Source organism: Anthonomus grandis, chromosome 10 (assembly GCF_022605725.1).
Source record: "Anthonomus grandis grandis chromosome 10, icAntGran1.3, whole genome shotgun sequence".
NCBI lineage: Eukaryota > Metazoa > Arthropoda > Insecta > Coleoptera > Curculionidae > Anthonomus > Anthonomus grandis.
In genome coordinates, this window is record NC_065555.1 from 1,527,757 (window position 1) to 1,550,515 (window position 22,759).

General features: G+C 26.8%; 1 protein-coding gene across 8 annotated transcripts in view; it reads right to left on the reverse strand.

Moving 5' to 3' along the window:
- The window catches only part of LOC126740900 (muscle LIM protein 1-like), a 58,841-nt gene that overhangs the window by 17,906 nt on the left and 18,176 nt on the right, over positions 1–22,759 (reverse strand). The window contains exons 4-10 of one of the 8 annotated variants that reach the window (XM_050447081.1): positions 14,592–14,718; positions 13,075–13,171; positions 12,955–12,999; positions 6,961–7,045; positions 6,232–6,528; positions 6,043–6,175; positions 826–1,130 (exon numbers count right to left, since the gene is read on the reverse strand). In XM_050447081.1, the coding sequence (XP_050303038.1) occupies positions 826–1,130; positions 6,043–6,175; positions 6,232–6,528; positions 6,961–7,045; positions 12,955–12,999; positions 13,075–13,171; positions 14,592–14,718 (1,089 nt within the window). Of the gene's footprint in view, positions 1–825; positions 1,131–6,042; positions 6,176–6,226; positions 6,529–6,648; positions 6,746–6,960; positions 7,046–12,954; positions 13,000–13,074; positions 13,172–14,175; positions 14,273–14,591; positions 14,719–21,922; positions 22,167–22,759 lie in introns of those variants that run through there. The other 7 variants (XM_050447083.1, XM_050447082.1, XM_050447086.1 and 4 more) reach the window with 7 other exon arrangements.

Consider the following 22,759-nt stretch of genomic DNA (forward strand, 5'->3'; position numbering starts at 1 on the left):
CTCACGTCCTCAATCACTTGGAAAAGTTACTTTTGTTATATAGTGGTGCTCTTGACAGACGAGGAAAATTATTTAATAACGATCGCCAATCATTGATAAGAGTGAGATGGAGAATAAGGCCAAAAAATCAGTTGAAAGTCGATTTTTTGAATTTCTACCACATTTCACTCTTCACTCACGTCCTCAATCGCTTGGAAAAATTACTTTTGTTATATAGTGGTGCTCTCTACAGACGAGGAAAATTATTTATTAGTGATCGCTAATCATTCATAAGAGTGAGATGGAAAATAAGGTCAAGAAATGAGTTAAATGTCGATTCTTTGAGTTTCTACCGCATTTCACTCTTCAATCAGATCTTCAATCTCTTTGAAAAGTTATTTTTCTTATACAGTGGTCCTCTCGAAAGACGAGGAAAATCATTTAATTGTGATCGCCGAGCATTCGTAAGAGTGAGATGGAGAATAGGGCCAATTATCTTTCTAAAAATGGACATTTTCGAAAGAAAAATAAAAAATAGTGTAAAACATTGGGTTTTACGTAAATTTAAAACGATTTCACAGATAAATTATATAATATTTTACCATTTAAACATGTATATCTACGACAACAAATACGACATAGGCCCACGGACTATTTAGTGCGGCATCCGCGACACATCAAAGATTCTAATAGATCTCTGAACTGGACTTTAATTGTGATATATACGTAAGTAAAAAATCCTTTATAATGATGCATTTTTTTCACTTCATCCTCACTTTTTTATCAATAAATCGTTCCATATAAAAATTTTAGACGTCCCATTAACTTAACCGGACCTCGCCTTACCTCTTATGGAACAATCCACTTTTGCTGACCATCTGTTCGGCAGCGAATACGGCGAAACCGCACCGTTTGCATCCTTGTCCGTGGGCGCCCCTCGGTCCGCTGTTGGGACGGGCATCGTGGATAATCGGAGCCACGCCATCGGTGGACACGAGGGTGGGAGTGTGTCCAAATCCAAAACCTTTAGGTCCGAAAAGTTTGGCGTAGCAGGCGCGACAATGGATCTCCTTGTCCGGTCCGTCACATGCCAACGTAGAGTCGAGCGGACGATGACATTCGGCACAGTTGAAGCACTTCTTGTGCCACATCTAAAAGTATGTGAAGTAGTAAGTCTTCTTAAATTAATTTCTGTATAATACGTTAGGGTTCGTCGAGACTTAGGAGTATAGAAATGAAACACTATTAGTTCTGACATAAAGACGTGGACTTACATAACAAATACACGCTGGTACTTTGATCGGTTGGGACCAGTAAAAAAGATTTTGGTCATTAGCAACTATATATTTAAAAAGGAAAATTGATTAGATAGTCTTAAGTAGTGACATCAAAGGTTCCAACCACAGGACTAATATGGTTATGATAATAGAGCATATTATGACTTTGACTTCTAAAGAAATAAGTCGCTACAACCTCGGGACTAGATTCTTGGGGTTTCTTTTAAAGACGAGCTCCTATTTTATTATTAAAAATGGAGGGGCTCTATTAGGACCCGTCGGACAAAAGTGCTTATAACTTTGTTGGTATTTGGAGTAGAGAAATTAATTATACCTTTTTATAATCTAGAAATACGAGGCTACCACCCGATTATTTACAAATTTTTATTTATTTTTTTGTTTAGGACAAATATGCCTTCAAAGTCAAAAAAATATTTTTGTCCAATTTTTTTTTGAGGATTCGAAACAGATCGTAACGGTTGTTTAAAACTCTATAGGGTATTATGAAACTCTATAAATCGATTAAAGTTTACGTCAGACAGTGCGGTACAGTTTTTGGTTATTCTCAGCATATGGGAAGTATTTTTTTTAACCTCCAAAAATTTCAGATATGTTTGATATTCTAGCCCCTCTGACGGTTTAACGGTATATTTGCGGAAATAATGACTCACAGAAGATATGTGTGCCTCATTAAGGACTATAATTTTTATGAGGGACTTTTTAAAAAAAATGTTTTTTTTTTGGGAGAAAAAAAAATTAAAAAAATTTAATTTTTAATTTTTTTTTATGTGTAAAATTTGCATGGTCTAAAATTTAGAAAAATTTCATTTGCATTAATTAAACCTGCATTCTTTCCAAATAAGGTAAATAAGACAAATACAGGTAAAAGAAAAATGGACAAACAAGTTTATTTGCCATCAAAGAAGAAGAAGGAGCAGTAAATAAAAATAATAAATTGTATATTTTTTTCCATTTATCAGTATTTTTTTTATATAATAGGTATATTTTTATAGTTTTAAGTATATATGTATATGTGTATTTTAATTTTTTATGTAAGTTTTAGGCAAATATTTGAAAAAATATTACCTATCTCATAAGTTTCTTGCAGTTTCTTCTTATGAGTATTAATCGAAACTGCAAATTGTAAATTAATATTTTAGCATAAAATAATTAAGTTTCTTTTCAACTCAGTCATATACTTGTCTTTGCAGCATTTATAAAATAAAACTTTTAATATATGGTACATTTATATAACAGTACTAATCCATTGTGTTTTCACTTACCAAAATTACCTCTCTACCTAGGTATAAAAGTTATTTAAAAAAATAGGTACTTATTTCAAAAAGATGAATAACATTTATATATTAAGATTAAAATTAAAGTACAATACTACAATATTTCATAAATTTTGTTTTCCATTTATTTATTTTTTCTAAATATACAATACTCTATTGTTTAAGTTGGGCTTTTCCTTTTGATATGTCCACATATAGAGAACTTAAAAAAATAATAGTTCTTTGTATAACAAAAGGGAGCAAAGTGCATAATTTCCTTACATGGATGAAGTTTGATCCAGCAAAAGCATCCACAGTGAGGAAATGACACTGCTCCTACAGTATTCATATAATTTTTCCTACTTTCATTCTTATTAATAAGCACAATTTAATGTAAAACATTAATTTTATAAAAAATAATAAGCAAGATATAGTCAAATAAAAAAATTCAATTAGGCAGGGAAATAAAATTAAAAATATTCTTATAAGGTAGTAGAAAAATAAAATGTTCAAATAACACTTTCTCAAAAATAAACTATAGTAATTTTAAATAATATCCATGTCCGCCCAAAGAAATTTTTTAAAATATTTATTCAAAAAAAAATAATTCAATTTCCATTCTATTGGATCAATCAACCAAACTGCATTTTTTTGATACTTACATTAGGGTATTATGTATAAAATTAATAATTCAATTTTCTTGTTTGCATCTTTTATTTGTATTTAATTTATTTAAAGAACCAATAATTATTATTATTCCAGAAACGCTATTTTTTATTTTTATTAAATTATTATTTCATTAATTATTATTTACATTAATTCTTATTGCCAGAAATCTCTGCTTCTAGCAGCAAACATTGCTCTCTTGTTGGTTGCCCGCCAATCCCGCCATTCACATAATATTTAAATATCCGAATGGAACAGTCGGAAATAGCCGAATGGTGACGGGAATCGGGTGCTTTTTAGTGGCGTCTCGCCAGAAAGGAGCTGCGTCTCCATGGCAACGAAAACGCCGAAAAAAGGCCCTTTTTATAATCGAAATTTAACTACTAAAACCTATTGGAATCGGGCCAGAATTGATTTTTATCTGTTCCTAAAGCTTTCTACTATTTTTTCATGTGCAAATCATAAGGCAAAAACCTTTTTTTATGCCCTAAAACATCGTCTGAAAATAATCGATTTTGACGTCTACGCGCAATTTTAATGGCGTCTTGTGATGTTTTGACAACATGGCGTCAACGTGCATGAATCGGCTTGGACTTGCTGCCTAATTTCATTGATAAAAAGCTTAAAATAGCTCAGAACTTCTTGAAATTGGTATGGAAATATTCAAGAGACTCTGGACAATCCGAATATGTGCATACCTTTTATCAAATCGGGTTCTTTTAGCCATGATAATTCGGCAAAGTTTTGACGTTTTAAGAATTTACCGTGTTTTATTATATTATATTTATTATACGAGGGATGTCTTTTAACTTTTGCATATAGAAACATAGAGGGCGTCACTAATCAAATGTCATTAGTCAAACTTAACCTCAAACTTTACTTTTCTTAAATTTAAAACGTCAGTGCGATACATATAGTTTTACAGCTACAGTGAATTTTTAAAGGTAGCAAATTGCGCACCATGGAATTAAACAGAGAACATTTTCGGGCCATCATTTTTTACAATTTTCGAAGGCAATTATCTCAACAAGAATGCTGTGCTGAGTTGATTTCTGTTTTCGGTAATGAAGCACCACATCAGTCGACAGTTTCTCGTTGGTATGCAGAATTCAAGCGTGGACGGGTTAGTCTTAGCGACGATCCAAGGTCAGGTGCACCAAAAACGGCTGTCACCCAAGAAAACATCGATGCTGTGCGTATGCTTATCACGGAAGATCGACATGTGACATATCGTGAGATTGAGGCTTCATTGGCGATTTCAAAGACCTCAATTCAAAAAATTTTGCATGAAGAATTACGGGTAAGAAAATTAGTTTCCCGCTGGATACCGCATCTGTTAACTGAAGAACAGAAAGAAGCTAGGGTGATGTGGTGTCAAACAACTCTAGACCGCTTTGAGGCAGGAAACTCTAGAAATGTGTACAGCATTGTCAGTGGTGATGAATCATGGATTTACTCATATGAACCTGAAAATAAACGTCAGTCGTCTGTTTGGGTATTTCAAGATGAAGAAAAGCCAACAAAAGTCATTCGTTCTCGAAGTGTATCCAAAAAGATGGTTGCAACATTTGTCTCAAAAGCAGGTCATGTTGCAACAATTCCTCTGGAGAATCAACGAACTGTTACTGCCGATTGGTACATTAGCATTTGTTTGCCGAAAGTCATCGCTGAGCTTCGAAAAGCGAACCCACAACGACGAATCATCCTCCACCAAGACAATGCAAGTTCGCACACAGCCCGGAAAACTATTGAATTTTTAACTTATCAAAACGTCGAATTATTGGATCATCCTCCGTACAGTCCCGACCTAAGTCCCAACGATTTCTATACTTTTCCAAAAATCAAGAATGAACTGCGTGGTCAGAGGTTTCAGACGCCAGAGGAAGCAGTTAACGCCTTTAAAAATGCAATTTTGACAGTACCCACAAACGAGTGGAATAACAGCTTTGACAACTGGTTTGAGCGCATGCAAAAGTGCATTAAATTTCGTGGAGAATACTTTGAAAAACAATAAAGTCGTTAAAAGTTATTTTTTTGTTTTATTCCAGCTGCATATGCAAAACTTAAAAGACAACCCTCGTATATTATGTATGTGACACAGTGGTCTATACAAGGTATTTTGCTAGACAAAAATTACAATGCAACGGGTCCTAATAATAAAAAAATTAAATTTTAATTGAGATTTAATGTATGTGTCATTTATGTTTTTTTTTAAGCTTTTTTGTTATTTGCTCGATTTAAACGAAATTTAGTATTTGGAGTTGACTTGGGGTATAATTATTAATTTTTTGCATATGTTTGACATATTAAGTTTTCAAGTCACGTGACTATCTAAACTTTTTTCCTATTTGTCCGATTTCATTAAAATTTGGCATTTAGGGCTTATTGAGGAAATAATTATTGACTTTTAACAAAATTTCAAATATTGAGTGTTAGGGTCACGTGATTATCGAACCTTTTTTCTATTGGTCCGATTTGATTGAATTTTGGTATTTGGGGTTTATTTAGGATAAAATTCTTCAGTTTTTACAAAGTTATAAAAAATTTTGCATAAGATTTAACGTCAAGTGCGGCGCTCATATTACGTATTAAAGCATACTTAAATTAGAGCAGAGCTCTTATTCCATCATGGTTCTCTCTAAATTTAAAACTTCTAAGATAGATAACGCGGTGAGTAGCGTTGGGAGCAATAATTGCTCAATAATCCTCAATGAATTTTCGACTTAAATTCTATTTAGAAAACTTTCCACAGGTAAATTTCTACTGGTCCCAAATTGTTATGCCATGTCCAGTGCCTCAGGAGGCTACAATTAAATCGCACCTAATTAATCATAAAATCAACTTACAGTTCCTTTAGCCAGCTGTTGCTCGGCAGCAAAGACCATTCCTCCACACCTGGGGCAACCTTGACCGGGTGGGGCTTTGATCGAGGTGGTATCGGGGTTATAGAAGGGACGAGACTTGGAAATCTCTTCTTCACTAAAGAAATTATATAGATCAGAGGGTACATTTGGTGATAACTTGTTTACGCTTACGTCAACCCGTCGGTCTGCAAGAAACCACTTCCGCAAGCGAAACCGTATCCGTGAGGACCCCACTTTTTACCGTAGCAAGTCTTGCAGTAAACGTCGCTGTCGGGTCCGTCACAAGCGATGATCGAGTCCAAAGTTTTGGTGCAGTCTTTGCACTTGAAACACTTGCGATGCCACGGGCGACCCTTGGCAAGGACCTCTTCGGCGGCGAATACGACTCCTCCGCAACGGGGGCATCCTTGGCCGGGGGGAGCCTTAATACAGGCGGTGTCGATGACCGTGTTCCTCGGAGCTTGACCACTACACACATAAATTGTCAAAAATTTTATGATAAAACGACTGGTAATTCAATGTTAAACAGTTAAAACACGAACGAACTAAAGCACTACGCAAAATTAAAAAGGGGGTTAAGTTATATACCTCTGCCACTCAGAGTCCAAAGCGTCCGACATAAGCCCCAAGAACAAGCCCCCTGCGTGGCCAATACCTCGCGGACCAAAGCGCTGCGCATAGCAAGCTACACATAAAATAATTAAGAAGGTCATTAGCTGGGGGAAGCAAAAACAGCTGCGAGTGGTTCGTTTTCGGATTTTTGAAAAACCAGTAGATAGAAATTTGAAGGTGGAACGTGGTTTTTCAAAAAAATTCCAAAACGAACTAAAAATTGTGCTTTTTAAGGCGAACACACCAAACGTACTGGGCAGCCATTTTTCTTTTTGGGAATTTATTTACCTGACAGAGAAGGTGTCGCTTTGGAGGGTGCCGCCGCCCTGACCGTAGCCGTACCCTTTGGGGCCGAACTTCTTTCCGTAACAAACTGTTGGACAAACACACATATAACAATGATTTATTATATTTTACTATTTAATTTAGTGTTCTTGAAGTCATTAACTGGTCATTTTTTCAAGTTATTCATATTTGTTATAATGCTCATAAATTATGTCATGATGCAAAAAAGAAAGATTTTTTTGAGTGCCCATAACTGAACTGAAATTGTAGTCTTAACTTGCCGACAACTAGACAGAATTTAATTTTAATGTTCGCACACGATTTTCTGATCATGGATTTTAGTGTTTTTAGTGTATAATTTCAACAAATATTCTACGTATTACTAGGCCTTTAGTACCATGAAAATATTCCTGCTAGCTTTTAAGATATTCGAAGTAAGTCACCACCTTGAAATTCATACTTTATCCTCACATTCAACTAATAAAAATGACTGATATTTCCTAAAATTTTATCAGGTACGACTTATACCTCAAGCAATAATTTTAATAAATATTCCACTTAATATTATGCTTTTTGTTTCAGGAGAATATTTACAATAGTTTCTTAGACTTTAATGTAATGTAAGACAACTTGAAGTTTATAATTAATTCTCGGACTCCATTACTAAAAAAAATGAATATTTCCAAGAAAATATTTGAAATTGTTTTTATTTATAAAAAATATTCCACTGAATACTATGCTTTTTGTTTCATCAGAATATTCCCAATAGTTTTTTAGATATTTCATTTTAAACTAAGTGATCATCATAAAGATCTTACTGGGACTCCTCTACATAAAATAGTCGATATTTTCAAAACTTTTACTTAGAATGGTCTATACTTAAAGCACTTTTACAAAAAAATTCCACTGAATATAATGCTTTTAGTTTCATGAGAATATCCCCACTAGTTGTTAAGATATTGGACTTTAAAGTGAGTCAACACCTTGAATTCCACAATTTGTCCTCGGACTACACTACTAAAAATAAACGATATTTCCAAAACTTTAGTATGAAATGGTTTATGCGTTTAATAATAATTCCTAAGAATATTCTACTGATTCTACTGCTTTTTATTGCATGAGAAGATTCCCAATAGTTTCTTAGATATTGGAATTTGAAATGAGTCAACACCTTGAAGCCGATACTTTATCCTTCGGCTCCACTACTAAAAATGACCGATATTTCCTAAACTTTTATCTCAAACAATTTATACTTCAAGCAGTAATTCTAAAGAATACTCCAATAAATAATATGCTTTTTACTTTATGAGAATAGTCCCAACTGTTTTTTAGATATTGGACTTTGAAGTGAGTCAATACCTTGAGGTCCATACTTTATCATTAGACTTCACTACTAAAAGTAATCGATTATTTCAAAATTATTATTATTGCCTATAGGTTATTGCCTTAAGCAATGATTCTAAAGAATATTCCATTGAATAACGTGCTTTTTGTCCGATGATAATATTCTCACTAGTTTTTAATATATTGGACCTTGAAGTCAGCCAACACCTTAAAGCCTTAGAATTTATTCTTGGACTCCATTACTAAAAATAATCAACGTTTCCAAAACTTTTATCTGAAACGATTTATACTTTAAGAAATATTTTTAAGAATATTCCGCTAAATATTATTCTTTCTGTTCCATTGGAATACTCCCAATAGTTTCTTAGATATTGGACTTTAAACTGAGTGGTTACCTCTAAGATTGTCGGTATTTTTAATATTGATCGATGTTTCCAAAACTTTTGTTTGAAATGGTTTTTACTGAAGCAAAATTTCTAAAGAATATTCATTAACACGATTTTTAAGTTTTCATAACTAATCTAAGCTTGCCACTAACTAGCCTGGTTATAATTTTTGTAGAAGATTTTTAAATATGTTTTCTAAGCAATATAATGAGTAAATTTTATATTTTTATTGGCTCCTGTAACTAGCCTAATAACTAGTCTAAAGTAACCCATAACTGGCCTTTTTTTAGAGCTGTTTTGGTTGCCCATCACTACCTAAGACTCCTCAAACTAAAGTCTAAACTGACCCATATATAACTGTTTTAATTTACGACCTATAACTGGTATAAAAATGTCCATAACTAATCGAAATCTGCCCATAACTGGCCTGCTTTTGTTTGTAATTTCGATATAAAATTTTCTAGTTCTAAGGTCAATTTCGGTATTTTTTATAATAACTTAATGGGGTGAAAGAGCACTAAAAAAATTATTTAAAAAAAATTGTTCTAATTGCTCATAACTGGCCTAAAAATGCTCATAACTAGTCTTAATCTGCCCATAACTAGCCTTTTTTTTAAAGCACCTTGGTTGCTTATCACTGGCCTAAGACTCCTCAAACTAATCTAAACTCACCCATATATAACTGGCCTGGCCTTAATTATCGCTTTTATAGAAAGTTTGTTAATTTATGGCCTATATAATTGGTCTAAAATTGCTCATAGCTAGTTTAAAAATGTTCATAACTAGTCTAAATCTGACTATAACTGACCTGCTTTTGTTTGTAATTTTCATATGAAATTTTCTTGTTATAAGGTCAATTTCAGTATTTTTTATTATAACTTAATGGAGTGAAAAAGCACAAAAAAAAATTATTTAAAAAAAATTAAATTATTCTAACTGCTTATAACTGGCCTAAAAATGTTCATAACTAGTCTAAATCTGACCATAACTAGCCTTTTTTTTTTATCAATCTTGGTTGTCAATCACTGGCCTAAAACTCTTCAAACTAGTCTAAACTGACCTTTATATAACTGACCTGGCCTTAATTATAGCTTTTATAGAAAGTTTTTTAATTTATGGCCTATAACTGGTATAAAATTGCTCATAACTGGCCTTTTTTTAATCCATCTTGATTGCTTATTACTGGCCTAAGACTTCTCAAACTAGTCTAAACTGACCCATATATAACTGGCACTGGCTTTAATTATAGTTTTTATAGAAAGTTTGTTCTAATTTACGGCTTATAACTGGTCTAAAATTGCTCATAACTAGTTTAAAAATGTCCATAACTAGTCTAAATCTGACCATAACTGGCCTACTTTTGTTTGTAATTTTCACATAAAATGTTCTTGTTATAATGTCAATTTCAGTTTTTTTAATTATAACTTAATAGAGTGAAATAGAACTAAAAAAAATTGTTTAATTGCTTATAACTGGCCTAAAAATGTTCATAACTAGTCTAAATGTGTCCTTAACTGGCCTTTTTTTCGATCTGTTTTGATTGCCAATCACTGGCCTAAAACTCCTCAAACTAGTCTAAACTCACCCATATATAACTGGCCTGGCCATAATTATAGCTGTAATATAGAAAGTTTGTTTTAATTTACGGCCTATAACTGGGCTAAAATTGGTCAAAACTAGTATAAAAATGTCCATAACTAATCGAAATTTGCCTATAACTGGCCTGTTTTTGTTTGTAATTTTCATACGAAATTTTTTGTTATAAGGTCAATTTCACTATTTTTTATAATAAATTAATAGAGTGAAAGAGAACTAAAAAAAAATTTATTTAAAAAAAATGGTCTAACTGCTTATAACTGGCCTAAAAATGCTCATAACTAGTCTAAATCGGCCCATAACTGGCCCACTTTTATTCGTAACTTTTATATAAAAATTTCTTAATATAAGATCAATTTCAGTATTTTTTATAATAACTTAATGGAGTGAAAGAGAACTAAAAAAAATTTATTAAAAAAAAAATTGTTCTAACTGCATATAACTGGCCTAAAAATGCTCATAACTAGTCTAAATCGGTCCATAACTGGCCCACTTTTATTTGTAATTTTTATATAAAAAGTTCTTGTTATAAGGTCAATTTCAGTATTTTTTATAATAACTTAATGGATTGAAAGAGAACAAAAAAAACTTATTTAAAAAAAAATTGTTCTAACTGCTTATAACTGGCCTAAAAATGCTCATAACTAGTCTAAATAGGCCCATAACTGGCTCACTTTAATTCGTAACTTTTATATAAAAATTTCTTGTTATAAGGTCAATTGCAGTATTTTTTATAATAACTTAATAGAGTGAAAGAGAACTTAAAAAATTTATTTAAAAAAAATTGTTCTAACTGCTTATACTGGCCTTAAAATGCTCATAACTAGTCTAAATCGGCCTATAACTGGCCTACTTTTATTCGTAACTTTTATATAAAAATTTCTTGTCATAAGGTCAATTGCAGTATTTTTTATAATAACTTAATAGAGTGAAAGAGAACTAAAAAAATTTACTTAAAAAAAAATTATTTTAACTGCTTATAACTAACCTAAAAATGTTCATAACTGGCCTTTTTTTAAATCTGTGTTGGTTGCTTATCACTGGCCTAAAACTCTTCAAACTAGTCTAAACTGACCCACATATTACTGGCCTGGCCTTAATTATAGTATTTATAGAAAGTTTGTTTTAATTTACGGCCTATAACTGGTCTAAAATTGGTCAAAACTAGTATAAAAATGTCCATAACTAATCGAAATTTGCCTATAACTGGCCTGTTTTTGTTTGTAATTTTCATACGAAATTTTTTGTTATAAGGTCAATTTCACTATTTTTTATAATAACTTAATGGAGTGAAAGAGAACTAAAAAAAAATTTATTTAAAAAAAAATGTTCTAACTGCTTATAACTAGCCTTAAAATGCTCATAACTAGTCTAAATCGGCTTATAACTGGCCCACTTTTATTTGTAATTTTTATATAAAAATTTCTTGTTATAAGGTCAATTTCACTATTTTTTATAATAACTTAATAGAGTGAAAAAAAAAACAAAAAAAAATTATTTAAAAAAAATATTGTTCTAACTACTTATAACTTGCCTAAAAATGCTCATAACTGGCCCACTTTTATTCGTAACTTTTATATAAAAATTTCTTGCTATAAGGTCAATTTCACTATTTTTTATAATAACTTAATAGAGTGAAAGAGAACTAAAAAAAAATTTAACTGGCCCACTTTTATTCGTAACTTTTATATAAAAATTTCTTGCTATAAGGTCAATTTCAGTATTTTTTATAATAACTTAATAGAGTGAAATAGAACTAAAAAAAATTATTTAAAAAAAAATGTTCTAACTGCATATAACTGGCCTAAAAATGCTCATAACTAGTCCACTTTTATTCGTAAGTTTTATATAAAAATTTCTTGTTATAAGGTCAATTTTAGTAATTTTTATATTAACTTAGTTAGTAAAAGAGTATAAATTAAAATTTTATTTGAATTTATACTCTTCTTAATTTAGACTCTTCTGGTTGCTCATAACTGACCTAAAAATGCTTATAACTAGTCTAAGTCTGTTCATAACTGATCTGATTTTATTGTTTATATTTGCAGTTTTGATTCTGTGTTTATAACTAGTCGAAACTATTCCATAACTGGACTGGTTTTACTTTATTCATTAAAAACTGTTTTTAACTGGTTTTAATTTTTATTAAACAATTTTTGACCATGGGGTGAATTTTTGTTACAGGATGAATTTTAGGATTTTTAAACAATCAAAGGATGTAAGTTTTATACCTAATTAAAACCAAAATACTAATTTTACGATTAGGATCAAAAAATGCCTTTAAAATAGTACTGGTTTTCGATAACTGACGTAAAACTGCTTATAACTAGATTAGGTTTCAGTAATTTTACGGTAATTTTTTGAAAATAATAAAAAATAACAAAAATTGTTGCAAAAATAACAAATACATGCAAAAATATTTTTATATAAAAAAATTACAGCACACTCTAGGGGAGTTCTCCCAAATCGATCAAGATATCATCAGCTGTTAAAAAACTGTGGTCAATAATGTCCTGAATAAGAAAATCCCAGTTACATTTAAGGATCTTTTTAAAAAAAGAAACATTTTTCGTCTTGTGTCTCACTTAGTTATGCAGAAATCGATAGAGAGAGAAGAAGAAAACAGAAACAAATATTGTCTCTCACAGGCACCCAAACGTATATACTATACTTGTTCTGAGCCTCTCTACGATACGTCTGACGTTCTCAAGCTTCTCTATACAAACGCATTTAATTAATGAACAATATCGGTGTCATGGCCATTTAATGTAGAAAAGGGGATTGTACGTACCTTTACAGTAGATGTCCTTGTCGGGTCCCTCGGTGACATTGACAGAATCTAATCCTTTATTGCAATCTCCGCATTTGAAGCAAGATTTGTGGAACGCCTTAAAGGAAAACATATACAATCACAAAACAAAGAAAAAAACAAACGAATCCAGATAAATCTTGACGTCCTTAGCTTATTTGTTATTTAGGTTGAGGATTTTAAATAATAAAATGAGGTTATAGAGTGTGGAAGGCACTCTATAACCCTCTACACTTATAACTCTATATAACTTTATACACTTTTTCGTATTTTTCTTTACTTGATGGTGAGAAAATCTATTACTTTTTCATGTGAATTCCACGTTACAATGCCTCTTAAATAAGAAAATGTTCCAGGTATTACACGAACGTCTAAATATATATATTGGGGATTTATACCCTTGGAAGTCGTCCAGAAAACTGAGGGCTGTATAAAGAAGTTCAGATCATAAAATAACCTTGAATCGAAGTATCTTTTAGACAACTTTACTGACCTTAATTCACACCATTTGATTTTTGAATATTATTATTATGTATAAATACATAATGTCTATATTAAGAATATTACATGAATTAATCTCAAGGGATGAATTCTATTTAGACGAGACTCTTAAATTAACCCTTAAATTATACACGCATTTATTAAATTTCTATAAGATAAAAAGCACTGTCGAAGTAGATTTACAATTTTTGAAAGACCAACACTCATTTTGTTCACTCATTATTCGTACCCCAAGCTCACTAAAGTGTACACATTTTGTACACAAAAATGAATGTTAAAAATAGCAAATAATTATTAATTGAGTTTATTTATTGCATGAACTAAGACACATCAAAACAGTACCCAATTGGATTGAAACTAACCTGCTTTTCCGATCATATTATAGGACCTACTGCATGCAGTTCAAAAATGAAAATTTCCCAATGATCGTCAATTTTATAAGCGCGTTTTAAATACGTTGTATGTGAAAATATTGACATACATGTATGTATATGGATTTATCTGGATACAAAAAACACTTAAATAAATGCAAAAAAATGCATGCCACGTGACAGGACAAATTAACAAAAGAACGTGGCGTACCGTTACAATAAACCGATCCATCTGGACCGTCACAGTGTGTAGTCGAATCCAACCAACGGTCGCAATTTCCGCAACGGAAACAGATTTTATGCCAGCCCTAATCATGTAAATGCATTATTAATTTTATAAGATGCGCATAACTTAATTGAATATGACTCTCGTTTTACCAAATTAATTCAATGGATCCGCTTATGGTTAGCTAAACTTAGTTTGTTTAAAACTGTAAAACTTGTTTACAAAAGCGCCATATTAAAATAAACGAATTAATTTAACCTCGTAATTTACGTAAAATCCGAAATCGAGGAAAACTTTTTTAAAATTAGCGATCTACAAGGTTAAATGTATATATTTATACGTTGTAAACGGACATCAAAGCGTTTTAATATGATGTTTATTTGTGGAAAATTGATACTTACACGTCCCCTAGCAAGCATTTGTTCAGCAGCGTACACGTAACCGCCACATTTCGGACATCCTTCACCTTCAGGTGCCTTGGCGATGGCTTTTGGTAAAAGCGGAGCTCGGCTCGTCACTATATCCTCTCTAAACAGAAGATATTTTATTGTTATTATGCCATTTAAGCATTTTTAAGCTTAATTAGTGCAAAAATGCGCGATTAAAAGTGGATTTTTTTCTTAAAGGCTTTCGTACCGACCAAAGTTAGTTTCGCACCAATCTAAGACCATTCCCAGATATCCCCCTAAGGATTTCTTCACAAATTTATCCCTTTATTTTGATAAATTTTAGTTAACTCTTAGGACCTAACTGGAGTTTTTCTCCGCATTAAATCCAGAATTAAAGACTTGTGAGTTATTATTATACCTCGATTAATAGTTTGGTCCTATATACAAACGTTGGCTTAAAAATATGTTTTTTAATGCTCATTTTGACAATTTAAAAATCACTCTGAGTTTTAGGGGCACATTATCTTTACTAACTGAAGAAAACATTTCTGGAATATGCACTTATTATGTTTAGAACATCTCCGGAACGTACAGGGTGTCCCAAATTGCAGGATCTTATGAATCCTTAAAGAGATACAAAGATGCTTAGTTTGATGTCATTTGAACATTTAGAAACAGCCGATTTATTGCGGAAAAAAACGATTTTTTTTAGTCTAATTTACAGGTAACACAACGTTTAATTCTTTTTGTTAAAAGACACTATAATGTATTATATTAGATTTAAATAGCTCTTTAAGAAAAAAATAATAATTTTATATAATTTAACTGTTATCCTCCCCTATCTCTCTTTTTCTCGTAGAGGTCCTATGGAAAATTTATTTGATTAATAATTATTGTAATTAAAAGGATTTTTTTTTTAAATGTTGATGATGGTCGCTTAACGACGAAACGTCGTGTTATTGATTTTTGAATGGCCATCATACGGGACGAAAAAAAATTGCGTTCAATTTAAATGACATTGTTTATCTAATAATTGAATTTGGGACACCTTGTATAGTATAGAAAATATTTGTTATAATTGGAAAATTAATTTGGGCAAGAATATTTTAAATTTTAAATAATATTTATATTTATTTAAATTTTAGTTTTTTTTTTAAAATATGAAACGCTAGACAATTATAAGTTAAAAAACATATAAATATCAATTTTAGTTCTTTTATTTTATTAATTTTTTAATGGCAAATTCAATTAATTTATAAAAAATTTAAATTATATTTTGCGTTAATTTTTTCTATTATTTTCTGGGTATTTATTTAATTTTTAAAACTCTTCTTATTTTTTTCAAAGTTGATGATCTTATATTAGAAAAAAATTATCATTTAAAAGTTAATCAAAATAAAATGATTTTTTTCTTACAGTAAAATTGACAATTTTTAATTTTAACTTTTTATAAAGTTTTAATTAGTTAATTTTTTTTAATTGCTTTTCTTTTATTTCAATTTTGTGTGTTATAATTAAAAATTTTAAAATAAAAAAATGTTGACATGTATTTTTTCATTTAAATTTTTTAATTAAAATTTAATTAAACTAGGAATCATACATTTCCTTACATTTTCAAATAATTTTTTAACTCAATTTTAAATAAATAATTTTTTTTTTTAATTAAATTTTAATCGAAGTTTTCCTTAAATTAAAAAAAAAAATACAAATTTTCTAGTTATTTTTTTTACTCTCCCAAATGTTTTTTTTTATTTAAAAATCATTAAATAAATTTAATAGTTAATGTATTAAGTCAGTTATTAATTAATTATTAATATATTTGAAATTTCGTATAAATATTTAATTAATAAAAAAAAAATTAAATAAAGAGATAATTAATATTAATTTTTTTACAGTAAAATTTATTATTTTCTAATTAATTAAACTTTTAAATTGGGCTTATTTTGTTATAATTTTCTATGTTGTAATTAAAAAATGTTTTTAATTACATTTTAAATTTTTAATTAAATAAACAAATTTTGACATGTTTTTATTTTTAATTTTTAAATTAAAATTTAATTAAACTAGAACACACACATTTCCTTACATTTTCAAATATTTTTTTTAACTCAATTAATTTTAGGTAATTACATTTTTTTTAAATTAAATTTTATTCGAAGTTTTCCTTAAATAAAAAAAAATACAAATTTTCTAGTTAATTTGTTTTACTCTCTCAAATGTTTTTTTATTCTAAAAATCATCAAGTAAATTTAATAACTAACGTATTAAATTAGTTCGAAATTGAACTGAATTAATTAATTATTAGTATATAATTAATTAAAATTTCATATTAATATTTAATTAACAAAAAAAAATTAAATAAAGGGATAATTATTATTAATTTTTTTACAGTAAAATATATTATTTTCTAATTAATTAAACTTTTAAATTGGGCTTATTTTGTTTTAGTTTTCTATGTTGTAATTAAAAATTGTTTCTAATCATTTAAAACTATATAATTTTTAATTATTTTCAAATTTTTAATTATTATTTTAAATTTTTATTTTTTTTTACTCTCTCAAATGTTTTTAATCAAAATCAGAAAAAAAATGATCAATTAAAAATTAATCAAAATAAAATAAATTTTTTCTTACTGTAAAACTGACAATATTTAATTTTAAATTTTTATAGAGTTTTAATTAATTATTTTTTTTTAATTGGTTTTCTTTTATTTTAATTTTGTGTGTTATAATTAAAAATTTTTAATTTTTTAATAAATAAACAAATTTTGAAATGTATTTTTTTTATGTAAAATTTAATTTTTTGAATGATAATTTAATTAAACTAGGATTCACACATTTACTTATAATTTTTTTTAACTCAATTAATTTTATTAGGTTTTTAAAAATTTTTTTTTAAGTAAATTTTAATCGAAGTTATCCTTAAATTAAAAAAAAAATTACAAATTTTCCAATTAATTTTTTTTACTCTCCTAATTCAAATGTATCTGTCGAATGTTTTTTTTAATATAAAAATCATCAAATAAATTTAATAATTAACGTATCAAATTAATTAAAAATTGAACCAAATTAATTAATTATTAGTATAATTGAAATTTCACATTAATATATAATTAACAAAAAAAAATTAAATAAAAGCATAATTAATATTTTTTTTTACAGTAAAATATATCATTTTCTAATTAATTAAACTTTTAAATTCGGCTTATTTTGTTATAATTTTCTATGTTGTAATTAAAAATTGTTTCTAATCATCTAAAATTGAATCATTTCTAATTATTTTCAAATTTTTAATTAAATAAACAAATTTTGACATGTATTTTTTTATTTAAATTTATTAATTAAAATTTAATTAAACTAGGAATCATACATTTCCTTACATTTTCAAATAATTTTTTTTCACTCAATTAATTTTAAGTAATTAATTTTTTTTTATTTAAATTTTAATCGAAGTTTTCTTTAAATTAAAAAAAAAATTACAAATTTTCAAGTTAATTTTTTTTACTCTCTCAAATGTTTTTTTTATTTAAAAATCATTAAATAAATTTAATAATTAACGTATCAAATTAGTTAAAAATTGAACCAAAATTATTAATTATTAATATAATTGTAATTTCATATTAATATTTAATTACCAAAAAAAAAATGAAATAAAAGGATAATTATTATTAATTTTTTTATGGTAAAATATATTATTTTCTAATTAATTAAACTTTTAAATTGGGCTTATTTTGTTATAATTTTCTATGTTGTAAAAAAAAAATGTTTTTGAATACATTTTAAATTTTAATTACATTTTAAATTTTTAATTAAATAAACAAATTTCGACATGTTTTTATTTTTAATTTTTGAATTAAAATTTAATTAAACTAGGACTCACACATTTCCTTATATTTTCAAATAATTTTTTTTTAACTCAATTAATTTTTTTAAGTAATTAAAAATTTTTTTAAATTAAATCGAAGTTTTCTTTAAATTAAAAAAAAAATACAAATTTTTAATTAAATAAACAAATTTTCGAAATTTCGAAATTCAAAAAAAAAATTGTTTTTTAAATTAAAACGCTGATTAACGAAAATTTAAATATTGATTAACAATACTTAATTAACCTCTAAGATTCACACTTTTTTAACAAATTTTAATTATTTTTTTCAACTTAATTAACTTTATTTCATATACTCACTCATTATTATTAAATTTTTAACAAAAAAAAAATGTTAAATGGATTTTTATTTATTTAACAACCTGATTAATAAAAATTTAATTATTGATAATTAAAATTTAATTAAGTCACGATTAATTAAATTTTAATTAGAATATATTTTTAATGTTATTAAAAATTTAAAGTTTTTCTTAAATTGGAAAAAATAACAAATTTTCCATTTTTTTCTTTTTTCAATCTAAAAATCATCAAAATACTTTAAAAATTAAAATATTAAATTAATTCAAAATTTAATTGAATTATGTAATTACATATCGTTTTGAAAGTTCATATTAATATTTGACTAATAAAAAAAATAATTATTTATGATTAGCCTTAATTTTTTCACAGTAAAATATATTTTTTTGAATTAACTCTAAGTCAACAGTTAATTAATTAAGTTTCTTAATTGGGTTTATTTTATTTTAATATTCTATGTTAAATGAAAAAGTTAATTAATTTATAAAAAAATTAAAACAATTTAATTTATTTATACTTTATATTTTTTTAACACTTCCCTTGTTTTTTAGGCCAAATCTGGCAATTTTTATCTAAGATCATCAAAATCAGAAAAAAAATTATAAAAATTATTAATTAAAAATAAATCAAGATAAAATGAATTTTTTCCTACAGTAAAATTTTAACTTTTCATTAAGTTTTAATTAACTATTTTTTTTTAAATTGGTTTTTTTTTATTTCAGTTTTCTATGTTGTAATTAAAAATTGTTTCTAATCATCTAAAACTGAATGATTTCTAATTATTTTCAAATTTTTAATTAAATAAACAAATTTTGACATGTATTTTTTTCATTTAAATTTCTTTCATTCACACATTTCTTTACAAACTCAAATATTTTTTTTTAACTTAATTAATTTTAAGTAATTAAAATTTTTTTTAAATTAAATTTTGTTCGAAGTTTTTAATTTAATTAAAGAAAAATTATAAATTTTCCAGTTAATTTTTTTACTCTCCTAATTCAAATGTATCTGCCGAATTTTTTTTTTAATCTAAAAATCATTAAATAAATTAATTAATTAAAGTATTAAATTAGTTAAAAATTGAACCGAATTAATTAATTACTAGTAGGATAATTAAAATATCATATTAATTTTTAATTAACAAAAAAAAACTAAATATTCATAATTAATGTTAATTTTTTTACAGTAAAATTTTCTAATTAATTAAATTTTTTAATTAATTAGAGTTTATTTTGTTTAAATTTTCTATGTAGTAATTAAAATTTGTTTTAACAGTATGATACTAAAACTGAATGATTTCTAATTATTTTCAAATTTTTAATTAAATAAACAAATGCTCAAAATTTTGAAATGATTTTTTTTTTAATTTAAAACCCTAATTAATGAAAATTTAAATTATTTTTTTCAACTTAATTAACTTTATTTCAAAAGTACTACTCGCTCATTATTTTTAATTAACAAAAAAATTATTAAATGTATTGTTATTTATTTGAAAATCCAAAAAGTTTAATTAAATTTTAATTATGAATTATTTAATTAAATTTTAATTTTAATTTTTTAATGCAACTGAGAATTTTAAGGATTTTTTTTAAATAAATTTTATTCATGGTTTTTCTTAAATTTAAAAAAAAATATTTTTTAATTAAATTTTCAATTTTTTTTTTTTTTTTCAATCTTAAACTTATCAAAATACTTTAAAAATTAAAATATTAAATTAATAATAAATTCAAGTGAATTAATTGCCAACTGTTTTGAAATATCATAATTTTTGATTAAATTAATTTGATTTAATATTTGACATGACATTAATTATCATTAGCCTTAATTTTTTACATTAAAATATATTTTTTTAATTAACTCTCTATCAACAGTTAATTAATTAAATTTTTTATTTGAGTTTATTTCAATATTCTATGTTTTAATTAAAAATTATTTCAAAAATAGCAGATTTCTAATTATTTTTAAAGTTTTAAATAAAAATACACATTTTCTAATAAAATAATGTTCTGTAATGTTTTTTTTTAATAATATTATTTTGTTTTATTTTTTTATTTAATATTTGAACACTCACAAGTTATGAAATCACAGTCAAAAATCCAATAAATATTGATTATTTAAATTTAATTAAAACAGGATTCATACTGTTTTGAATTTTTAAAATAATTTTACTTAAAAAAGATTCAAAATTAATATAAATTTTTTTGCTGTAAAATTTTAATTAACTTTTTACAAATTTTTAATTAACTAGATGTATTAATTAGTTTTCTTTGATTCCAATATCCTACTTTGTAATTAAAAATTGTTTCTAATTTTAATTATTTTTAAATCAAAATATCGATTGATCAAATTAATCATATTGGAAAATCACTAAAAAATTACAGTCAAAAATAAATATTTTATTTTTACAGAACTTATACTCCTTTAAATTATAAAAAAAATAACAAATTAATTTTTTTCAACTTTTTCCCATCTTAAATCAAATTTGTATATCAAAAACTAATAATTGAATTCAAACATGATAGGCAAATTAATATTTATTAAACAAAAACCATATTCCAGGAATGTCCGCTATATTGTGCCATACTGAAAAAAAACACTCAAATGTGCAAAACAATAAATAAAACACAATGCAAAAAAAATAAAGTTAACTGCAGAAGGAAGCATCCACCACCATACAACAGTTAGCATTAGCTGGGCTGTCGCCTATAAACTACAGTAAAGAAAATAGTGTAAAAATCAATTAAAATAAGTAATGAGAGAAGGCCGACAATTGTAAAACATATTATATAAAAAAAAAAAAAATTAAAATAAAAATTAAATCCATATTGAGGGCGTCCCCCTTATCCCATCACATACATACAAAGGGTTAGGAAAGGAGGTTACATATAGCGGTTACATATAATGCGAATAGCGTGTTTTTTTTTGCCAAATATAAACAAATAAAGACTCTCACCGTTTATTTCCGGTTTGTGTGATGTCACAAATCCACGATCACGTAACACAATAGAAGGGAAAATAGGGAAAAGGAATTTGGTCACAATATCCACAAAACATTTTTAAGTTTAACTATAAAGGCTGATTTAAAAAATAAATAAATAAATAAAAGTTGAATGTTTTACCGGATATTGTGCCATTCGAAAAAAACAGCACAACCAGCACATAAATAAATTTTAAATATTTTTTTTATTATTATTATTTGGCATCCAATTATTACAAAATAATAATCGAACCGAAATATAAATATATTAAATTATTCTAAAATAATAAATCTATATAAAGTGTGAAATAAAAAATAAAAAACGTATTAATGAAACAACGGTGGGTTGGATGGAAAGGTTTGACGACGCGTTGGTTGGGGTTGGGTGGGTCGTCTCAATCCCTGGTTGTCGATCCAATTTTTAGTTATTACTGTGACAACAAAAAAGAGCAAAAATCATGCGTTGGAACAATAACAGTTTTTTTTTTGATTGTGGGCATCGGCTTTCGTAATTTTGTTTATATGGGTCTTTTTAATTTTAATTTTTAGGCAAGCTGAACACATCTGAATTATTAGGGGTTGGTGATATAAGCTGCATTTTAAGCGGTTTAAAATACCAGTTTTTGGGGTTAAAAACGACCAATTTTTTTGCCATATTTTGAATGTCGAAATTTTGGTGAAAAATGTTTGTTTTTTAATAGAGAAATGTCAAAAAAGTTTTTTTTTTTGTAAAGTTTGAAAGTGATAAGAATTTGATTTTCTTTAATATGTAACAGTCAAAATTTAAGTGAAAATGTTGATATTTTTAAGAAAAATTGAATTAGAAGCAAAAGTCGTTGTCGAAATGCTTCTAATTATCTAAAACTGAATGATTTTTAATTATTTTCAAATTTTTAATTAAATAAACAAATTCTCGAAATTTTGAAATCTATTTTTTTTTAATTTAAAACGCTGATTAACGAAAACTTAAATATTGATCAACAATATTTATTTATTTTTATTTATTCAAAAAAGCTGATCAATA